Source organism: Micromesistius poutassou (genome assembly GCF_964030765.1).
Source record: "Micromesistius poutassou genome assembly, chromosome: 12".
In the NCBI taxonomy this organism is placed as follows: domain Eukaryota; kingdom Metazoa; phylum Chordata; class Actinopteri; order Gadiformes; family Gadidae; genus Micromesistius; species Micromesistius poutassou.
This window is the reverse complement of record NC_140282.1, coordinates 19,391,642-19,401,641: the sequence shown is the minus strand read 5'-3', so window position 1 is coordinate 19,401,641 and position 10,000 is coordinate 19,391,642. Positions and strand designations below refer to the sequence as shown.

General features: G+C 49.9%; 1 protein-coding gene across 1 annotated transcript in view; it reads left to right on the top strand.

The window, feature by feature from the left end:
* Positions 1 to 10,000, top strand: part of gas2b (growth arrest-specific 2b) — a gene marked incomplete at both ends in the record, with an annotated part of 13,476 nt that overhangs the window by 1,299 nt on the left and 2,177 nt on the right. The window contains 6 exons of the mRNA XM_084476390.1: positions 325 to 449; positions 1,508 to 1,655; positions 4,063 to 4,126; positions 4,220 to 4,490; positions 4,644 to 4,703; positions 4,821 to 4,928. Of these exons, the coding sequence (XP_084332516.1) occupies positions 325 to 449; positions 1,508 to 1,655; positions 4,063 to 4,126; positions 4,220 to 4,490; positions 4,644 to 4,703; positions 4,821 to 4,928 (776 nt within the window). The remainder of the gene's footprint in view (positions 1 to 324; positions 450 to 1,507; positions 1,656 to 4,062; positions 4,127 to 4,219; positions 4,491 to 4,643; positions 4,704 to 4,820; positions 4,929 to 10,000) is intronic.

Sequence of the window (10,000 nt, the reverse complement as noted above, 5' to 3'; positions counted from 1 at the left end):
TGTGTGTGTGTGTGTGTGTGTGTGTGTGCCTCTGTTTATTGTGGTTTTTGTGTATGACGGCTGGGTTGTGGTGCGTGTTTGTGTGTGCATGCCGTGGTGGTGTGTGTCTGTGGTTGTGGTGCGTGTGTGTGTGTGTGTGTGTGTGTGTGTGTGTGTGTGTGTGTGTGTGTGTGTGTGTGTGTGTGTGTGTGTGCATGCCGTGGTGGTAAGTGTGTATGACGCTGTGGTTGTGGTGTGTGTGTGTGTGTGTGTGTGTGTGTGTGTGTGTGTGTGTGTGTGTGTGTGTGTGTGTGTGTGTGTGTGTGTGTGTGTGTGTGTGTGCAGGTTCTTCCTCTGGACTGGAGGACCTGACAGCAGACAGCCTGATGGCGCGTCTGGACAGCGGAGTCCTCCTCTGTCAGCTGGCACAGCAGCTGCAGCAGCACATGATCCTGTCCTGTAGTGACAAGGTGCTAGGAACGCACACACACACACACACACACACACACACACACACATACACACACAAACACACACACTCACACACAGACAGACCAACACACACACACACACACACACACACACACACACACACAAACACACACACTCACACAGACAGACCAACACACACACACACACACACACACACACACACACACACACACACACACACACACACACACACAAACTGCAAACTCATACACACACAAGAGCTTGTGTGCAAGCACAGAGAAAGGAGCTAACATAACCACATGTTATGTTGTACACATTGTACGGTAACACGATGGGGCAGGACTTTAACTCTTTTACTTTTGGATGGCACGATGGTTCTTTTAACTCTAAATACGTTTGTCAACCATTCAGAGTCGTCTAAAGTGAACTAACAGAGGCTGACTGTGTGCACTCTGTCGTGACTGTGTATGACAGACTCTCCGCCGTCTGTGAACCATCAAATGATGCTATGAGCGCACAAAGAATGCTTTATTCGTGAGAGTTGTGATTTCCATTCATTCAGGCCCGACCCGGCCTGTTTTTTTTCCCTTGGTTTGCCGTTAAAAGATGTCTCTGAGGCATGAGGCATGAGAGCAGACATGAGCTCTGACCACAAGGCACTCTGGGCAGCCTGGCAGTGGACCGCGCCAGATGAGTCCGTAGATCCTCACTTTAATAGGGTGTATCTTGGCCTCCTGCACTCCCTCTCAGCAGTCAGTCACGGCCCTGGTCTCCCTCCGCCGTACATATGACCTCCTAGCCCTCCATTATGTCTTGCTGCGGTTTGGCTTCAGTGTCAGTTGGCCACAGCTGTCTTTTTGCTTAATGGTACTGTAGCCCCCCCACCCCAAAATATTGTCAAAGAAGGACATCAATTCAATACTTTCACAACAAGCATTTTCTGCTTGCACTTCATGTCTTTGCTTCACGTGTGTGTGTGTGTGTGTGTGTGTGTGTGTGTGTGTGTGTGTGTGTGTGTGTGTGTGTGTGTGTGTGTGTGTGTGTGTGTGTGTGTGTGTTGTGTGTGTTTGTGTAGGTGCAGCCCTTTGTTCGCAGGGTGATACACTGGCGAGCGGACGCTACTTCTGGATCTTTCTTTGCCCGGGACAACACCGCTAACTTTCTCTACTGGTGCCGCAAGATCGGCGTGGATGAAGCGTATCTGTTTGAATCAGAGGGTTTGGGTGAGTTAAAGATAGCTCCAAAGCCTTTCGTTGTCACCTGAGAAAAACGTTCACTTAGTTTGACCTTGTTTCCGCCCTCCGCAACTTTGTTTTCCTCGTATTTATTTTTTATTGTCTTACAAATGCACCGAAAATGGAATTCTTGGTAGAAATAAAATACGCTCATCGCTAGCGTCGCTCTTTCTTTCTATCTTTTTATACCTTCCTTGTGACACAAAAGATTGCAATCGGTGTGCAGTACAATGGTGTCTCGTCGTTGAGACATGTGTTAAGAGTATCATACGATATCTGGTATTTCTGTGTCTATTGTGCTGCTATCGCATGGTCCCGCACTGGTCGACCGCGAAAATAGTCCTTTACGCGTGAGCCTCTCATCTCTCTGTCCACCTCTGACCCTGCCTACCGCTTTTATGTCTCAGAAACCTGGGCAACAGAACGCTACGATGTGTCCACTGCTGTCAGACACCCCAGATAAGACAGAGCTGACAGGAGTTCCGTTGTTCTGTGGCGGGAGATACATCAAAGAGAGAAAGATATCAAACGCACTTCATCCCACAGATCAATTGGATGAATGATATGATATTTGATGTCATTGTGCATGGATGACCCTGAAAGAATGCTACCCTAGTTTTGCAACATGTTAGCAACATTAGCAAGTGAGTTAGTTATTTAGTTTTGTTAGGGCAGCTCGTACACGCGTATGTAGAGGCAAGGGGTGGATGTGTAAGAATGATTATAGGTTCAACTCCAGACACAACTGGTGCTTCCCCCACTATTCCCTCAAGGTGACTCTGGTCCATGTGACTGAAAGAGTGCCATATTTCTCCCAAATGGCTTTACATACTTAAGCCGTTTCTCAATTCGTGTTCTCGTGTGTACTCGTGTACTTGCGTTCTCGATAAACGTCATCAGTGGTAGCCCAAGCACTGTTCCAATTCCGAGTACGCGAGTACGCGAGTACTGTCGTAAAACCCGTGTGTGTTCTCGATGCGTTCTCGATGAGGCCGTTCTACCGAGGACGCGTTGGAGGTGACTCGTGTGGACTTGGGACCGTTAAATATCCCAGGATGCATCATCGAGTCCGCTGCTGTTCCAGTTGCAGAGTGCGTACTCGCGTTCTCAGAAGTCTGTACTTGAAAGTCCGGACTTGCCAAGTACGTACTTCCAAGTCCGCGAGAACGTAGTCCGCGTACTTGGTATTGAGAAACGGCTTAAGTGTGTGTGTGTCAGCCAGTTTTGCGCCAGAAAACTCCCCAGACCGGCTATCACAGTGGAGAGGTCAGGAATGAAACCATCCAATCAGTGGCCAGGGGACGTTTAGGGGGGCGGGTTGGTACCAAGAGCCAAGACCCCAGAGTTAGCACCCCTACTCTCTCGACGAGTGCCATGGGATCTCTAGTGACCAACGTCTCACCTGGAAGACGGTGCTCTTAGACAGGACAGTCTCTGTCTCTGTCCTGGGACGTTTCGGACATTCCATAGAGCAGAAGGATGAGCGCCCCCTATTGGCCTTCCATCTCCGCTTGCAGCGCCGGCTTGTCCCCAATCCAAGGAAGGGCCAGGCCAGCTCTGCCCAGCCGTGTGTGTTTGATGGGTACCGTACGCCTAGTTACAGGAGCACCTCTTTCCTTTCTCTTCTCTGTCTTGCTGCAGCTGTGATGTAATGATGGATTCCGAGTACAGGTAAATAGAAGAAACATCCACAAAGAAACACCGACAATTTGCACGCTCCTAGAGCAGCTGAATCACGCCTGTTTGGTCGCGTTGATGTTTTATGTCTGAAGCAGAAATATTTAGCAAATTGTTATTTGACATTTTCTTTGTCCCCATCATTTATGTCTTGTTGTATACATGTGATGTCATCTTCAAATAAGTAGTAGTAGTAGTAGTAGTAGTAAAGTAGTATTAGAGGATGCACACTCCTTTTAGCTATCTAGTACAACCACCCACCCACCCACACAAACACACACACACACACGCACGCACGCACGCACGCACGCACGCACGCACGCACGCACACACTCACACACGTACACATGTACGTATCACTTTGTGGTACTTCTATTACATTCCTCCTAACAAGAGGCACAATTTGAACACAAAAACAACAGTGCGGCCCCTGGATAGTATCTAAGGTGGTGGTGAGCCATCTGGAGGGTTGATGTGGTCTGGAGCCCTCATGCCCCTCTAGCAGCGGTCTGGCCTGGCTTCAAAGACACTGCTCCACCATGGAGGATACCTCCTGGCATGTTGATGTTTTTTAGTCCCTGCAGACACCGCCGTGTTTATTTTTTTCCGCAAAATGATCTCCTTGAGAAGATCCATTCATTCTTTCTTTCTTTTTTCTTTTGGTCTAACTTTGTTCTTGTTCCTTTGTCGTCGGTCTGTCCTGGTGGGCGGTGGGCAGTGCTCCACAGGCAGCCCCGCGAGGTGTGCCTCTGTCTGATGGAGTTGGGGAGGATCGCATCAAGGTACCGAAAAACAACACGGACCCCTTTGTGTGCACAGCGCTCCGACGTTGTCACGACGAGTACGAGGGTTCACGTTCATCTGCTGCTCCTCAGGTACGGGCTGGAGCCCCCGGGGCTGGTGAAGCTGGAGCGAGAGATCCAGAGGGAGGAGGAGGAGGCCTTCCTCTCGCCGTCCTCCCCGCTCTGCTTTTCCTTCTTCCCCTCTCCGTCCCCCCCGAGGGCAGCCTCTCCCCCTCCCCCTCCCTCTCCCCCTCCGCCCCCCGCCCCGGACCTCCCCCCGGAGCCGCCGGCCGCCGCGGCGTGTCCGTCGTGCGCCCGGGCCCTGCGGCCGGCCTCCACTCACACGGCGTCCACTCAGACCCCGGCCTTCTTCTTCTTCCCCCCCTCTCCTCCTCCTCCTCCTCCTCCTCCTCCGGCCGACACCACACCCCTCCACCCGCCTGGCCCCGCCCCCGCGGCTGCCACCCCCCCCGCCCCGCCCCACAGCGCCCCCTCTCTCCCGGACGCCCCCCGTCAGCCCGGCCGCTCGGCGGGCCGCAGAGTGGCCGGCCCCGCCGCCGACCTCCTGGATGACATCGTGAGCGTCTCAGCCGGGGTCAAACGCCCACGTTCACGCTGTGGATTTGCACTTGTTGTTGTTGTTGTTGTTGTTGTTGTGAGGATATAGATGCTTTGTTTTCTCCCGGACGTCCAGGTGAGGACGCTGGTGGAGAAGCCGGCATGCCGCTGCCCCGTGACGTTCCTGGTGGAGAAGCAGCCCAAGGGGCGCTACCGAGTCGGGGAGAAGATCCTGTATGTGAGGGTGAGTGGAGCGTGTGTGTGTGTGTGCGTGCGTGCGTGCGTGCGTGCGTGCGTGCGTGCGTGCGTGCGTGCGTGCGTGTGTGCGTGTGTGCGTGCGTGCGTGCGTGCGTGCGTGCGTGCGTGCGTGCGTGCGTGCGTGCGTGCGTGTGTGTGTGTGTGTGTGTGTGGAGCCCCGTGGGCAGTGGGGTCAGGGTCAGGGGGACCTGTAGACCCGGACGTGGTCCGTCCGTCTAGGACGTGTTGCTAGAGATAAGCACGGGGGGGGATCTGGTGATACGAGGGTGAAGGTAAAGGTTAGGATGACATCTCACACATTATATTCCAGGCACAGCCCTTCTCCCTCCAGAGTTAAAACGCGTTTCTTTAAAAGGTCACTTTGAGAATAGCTTGTTTAATGCAGCAGAGAGAGAGAGAGAGAGAGAGCGAGAGAGAGAGAGAGAGAGAGAGAGAGAGAGAGAGAGAGAGAGAGAGAGAGAGAGAGAGAGAGAGAGAGAGTTCAAAGGGCACTGCGATGCAGTCTGAGTAGGAATTTCCATTTCTAATATACATATCAAAGTCCTCATACTGAGGCATACATTATTTTATGTGTTTACTCTTGAAAGATGCAATCACGACGATTTTAATGTGAATAAATGTCTGTAAAGTCACAATCTATCGGATTGTGGAAGGATATGATCCACAGAGGAAAGCAATTGCATTTGCTGTCTATAATGAATGTTACGAATGTCAGTGGAAAAAATGTTTTTACCTCTGCGAAAAATTAACACTTATCACCAAAGCTGTCGCCAAAGAGAACAAAACGTATATCTTAATGTGGATTTCCACATTAAGATATCCGCCTTAGCATTGGCATATTGGTTTCTTGGTTGGCTGATTGGCCACATCTGAATCCTATTTAACGCTTTGTTAACCTCAGTGAGAGCCCAGTTGACGCGGTGCTCTGGTTAAATGATGTTATACACGCTGTCAGCTTCAATTTGCTGACAGCTGAGTTTTGCTTGGGTTACAGCTACAGTTACAACCTCTCTAGAGACACTGACAGACAGACACCGTATTTTGACTGCCCGTTTAGACATAATGGCTGCTTTCACAGTCGAGTCCCACCTGTTTCCTTTACATGGGGGAACATGTTTCGGCTCAACATCAAAGGAAAGATTGCAAATAAAAGTTCAGCCGAATGCACACACACACACACACACACACACACACACACACACACACACACACACACACACACAGTAATTACACGTATAGCGTCGTAACCCCATGAAATTATTCAAAAAGATGTGTTTGCAGATTTATTTTGTTTATACTTCTGTAAAGCTAACAAAGCAGAAAAGCGGCAGTGTGTGTGTGTGTCTGTGTGTTTGGCTTTGGAATGTGCGTTGCGGGTAATGCTATGATACATGTTTGCGTAGATTATTTCACGGTAGCGGTCTCCCACTGACCTCGATGTCATCGTATTCCTGGATATAAACGGAAGGTGATGGGGAAGAATCAATCACTTAAATTCGCTGAAAAACACCCCACCGCCCTCTGTGACATTTTCATTGAATCCACACCGTCCAACAGCCGCCTGCTTCCACATCGACCCCCCCGCATCCTAAAAGCCCCCCCCTGTCTGTCTGCTGCTACTACCCGGGTTGTTTACTTCTGCTTCCTCCCAGCTAGACACACAGCTCAGACACAAGACAACGCTCAACAGTCCATAGATACGCTCAAGTACATCACGCAATATACCCCCCCCCCCCCCCCCCCACACACACACACACACACACACACACACAGTATTAGCATACAAGGCTTGATAGCCACTAGAGATTTCAGTTTTCAGACTATTTTTCATACCTTCTTTCTTGAAGTTTAACTTTAAGTTTAACTTTAACTACCTCTGCCAGTGCAGCCGTCTCCGACAATAAACGAAGCAGCATGCCAACACGCAACCAGGCCAAATTACTGCCTGATGAAAACTTGACTATTTCAAAGTGTGCTTGTTTTTTTCGGATGTAGGTAACAATATATAACAATACTTAGCAATGTATTTGTATATATATTTTTACTTTTAATTTGATCGGTAAAACCGCCACCCGCCCGAATTTAATTACATTATTATTATTTTTTTCACGTCATCCGCCCGATCCGCGGTTCAGCCTCAGAGTCCGCGACTGCAACCGCCGACCGCACGTCTCTAACCGCCACGTGTGTCTGCTGCTGCGGGGGTACGCCCGTGGACCGCCACGTTGGTCTCCCTTCGTTTTACAGCCCGTCTATTGATCGAGGAGACAAGTCATTAGTCGAGGGATTCAATGGGAATTAGTGGAAGAGATTTAATCAGGCAGCTCGTAAAAAATGTGGGGCTGATCATACATCCCCCCCCCCCCGCCTCCTCCCGCCTCCTCCCACACATAAACACACACACACACTCCTGTCTGACCCCCGCCCGGTTACACCCCGACCCCCTCCCACCGCGTCCATCACAACACCGGCGCTCTTGTTCCCAGTGGAGGTCCTTTCTACCATACTGGGCCTGAAGAGCTGTAGGTCTGAAGAGCTGTAGGTCTGAAGAGCTGTAGGTCTGAAGAGCTGTAGGTCTGAAGAGCTGTAGGCCTGAAGAGCTGTAGGTCTGAAGAGCTGTATGAAGAGCTGTAGGTCTGAAGAGCTGTAGGTCTGAAGAGCTGTACGTCTGAAGGGCTGTAGGTCTGAAGAGCTGTAGGTCTGAAGAGCTGTAGGTCTGAAGAGCTGTAGGTCTGAAGAGCTGTACGTCTGAAGGGCTGTAGGTCTGAAGAGCTGTAGGTCTGAAGAGCTGTAGGTCTGAAGAGCTGTAGGTCTGAAGAGCATTCGTATGAAGAGCTGTACATATGAAGAGCAGTACATATGAAGAGCAGTACATATGAAGAGCAGTACGTATGAAGAGCAGTACGTATGAAGAGCAGTACATATGAAGAGCATTCGTATGAAGAGCAGTACGTATGAAGAGCATTCGTATGAAGAGCAGTACGTATGAAGAGCAGTACGTATGAAGAGCAGTACGTATGAAGAGCAGTACGTATGAAGAGCAGTACGTATGAAGAGCAGTACGTATGAAGAGCAGTACGTATGAAGAGCAGTACGCGTTGAAAGCTGTACGTCTGAAGAGCTGCAAAGTATGAAGGGCCGTCTGCAAGCCATTCTCTGGCTGTCAATGGCGCCGAAGGCTTTCCTTTCTTAACACACGACCAATTAGGCCGTCCAGGAGAACGCTGCTGCTGCTGCTGCAACAATGGGAAGCTGCTGCTGCTGCTCTCACAACATCATCATGCCTTCCACCACCACCCCCCCCCCCCACACACACACACCTCCATGTGTGTGGCTGATCATTATGCATCCACATCAGAGGGTGAAAGGACTGGAGAATGAATGAGAGAGGGTTTGATGTGCACTGCTGCAGCTCAAGAATACTTAACATTACCTAAGTAGAGATGGAATAATGGCACACACACACAGGGCTGTATGCGCCGTTGACGCCATCAGCAATGAATGTCATCGTGATAAAGTGCTTAATGATACAAGTGCTGTATAATACAGATGTACTGGTCGACTATTTATATCTTTTTAATGGGAAGCACTGCGATGGATAGTACCATTAATGATGCGATTAATTGGGACTATCCATGTAAAGTCAATATATATATAAAGTCTCCTTGACAAATACTGACTGACCATGTCTCTCCATGAGTTCTGATCCTAACCACAACACCCACGGTGCTTCTCACACCTGCCTTTGTAAAAATAGCTTTCGATCACCTACCCGAGATATTATTTCCTGTCTCTCGGTTTGTCTCCTATATAAAAAAAATTAAAACAGTCTCATGTTATACTTTCTAGCTTTATGGTTCCAACTCTATCACCTGATGATACTGTTCTGATACTGTGGCGTGTGATGTAAATGGCACTGGTACAGTTCTTGGTAGCCAGTTGGAGTGAACGATAAGGCGGCTAAAGGCTGACTCCTACTGGACTGCATACAAACACGTCCTGCTTCCTGTACTTCCTCCTCCCGTACTCTCATGAATTTTTCAGGAGGACACGAAAAAAAAAATCGATGAGACTGCCAAGAAGGACACGGGGGAACGGAGGATATCACACTGGTATGGAAACCAGCGGGGTGGGGCTCAAAACCGGAATCTAGTTGTGTTGGGAAAGGGCAGGATGTCTGTCTGGCATTCTGTTGTCGTTTCTGAGGCTGAGCTGCTGCATGCTACAGTTAAGTCTTTTGTTTTGCAATATTTTGCACTCTGTTTTGTTTTGAAATGTTATTGCAACATGTTTCAAACACTTACGTAAGAGGAGAGACACAGGCTGTCTTATGACCATTTCACTTTGCTCAAGAGCATTTTCAAATATTCATCTTTGTTCCTAGTCCGTGTTTTATTCAGGACCCCCCCCACCCCTCCCCCCCCCCCCCCCCCCCCCCCCCCCCTTAACATTTTAATCTGCAACCTGACAGCTGAGACACATCACGTCTGGGGTCTCCTCTGTGGATTACCACGTGTGTGTGTGTGTGTGTGTGTGTGTGTGTGTGTGTGTGTGTGTGTGTGTGTGTGCGCGTGCTTGTGCGTCTGCACAAAGGTCATTAATTATTTTTGTTACCTATACACGTGTCTACATCCTGTTTTGCATTTTGTGTGAGTGGGGGGGGGGGGGGGGGGGGGGGGGTGGGTCCGGGCAGATGTAGCCCTGGCATTATCCCATTGGTAATGGTTTCATAATGAAGGGTTTATGAGCGATAAGGAAAAGACGGCGCGCTGGTGCTGACAGGACAACGAATGGCCTTGCAAAGACTTCTGGGAATTCTCCCGTCTCCCGGGAAGCAGGCCCGCGCAGCGAGAGGAACTCATCTCATCCCCCCCACCCCCCTCCCCTTTCTTTTTTTCCTCTTCTCTTCTCCGGCTCTATAGTGTGGCAGCGGTAGTTGCCATGGTAGCAGTTGGGTTTTCAGCAGGAGAATGGCAGTGAAGGGGAAGGTGTCTGAACAGAGTTTATTTAGATATGGCGTCTCCTCGATAGCACTCCAGAGCAACACACATGCCGCTC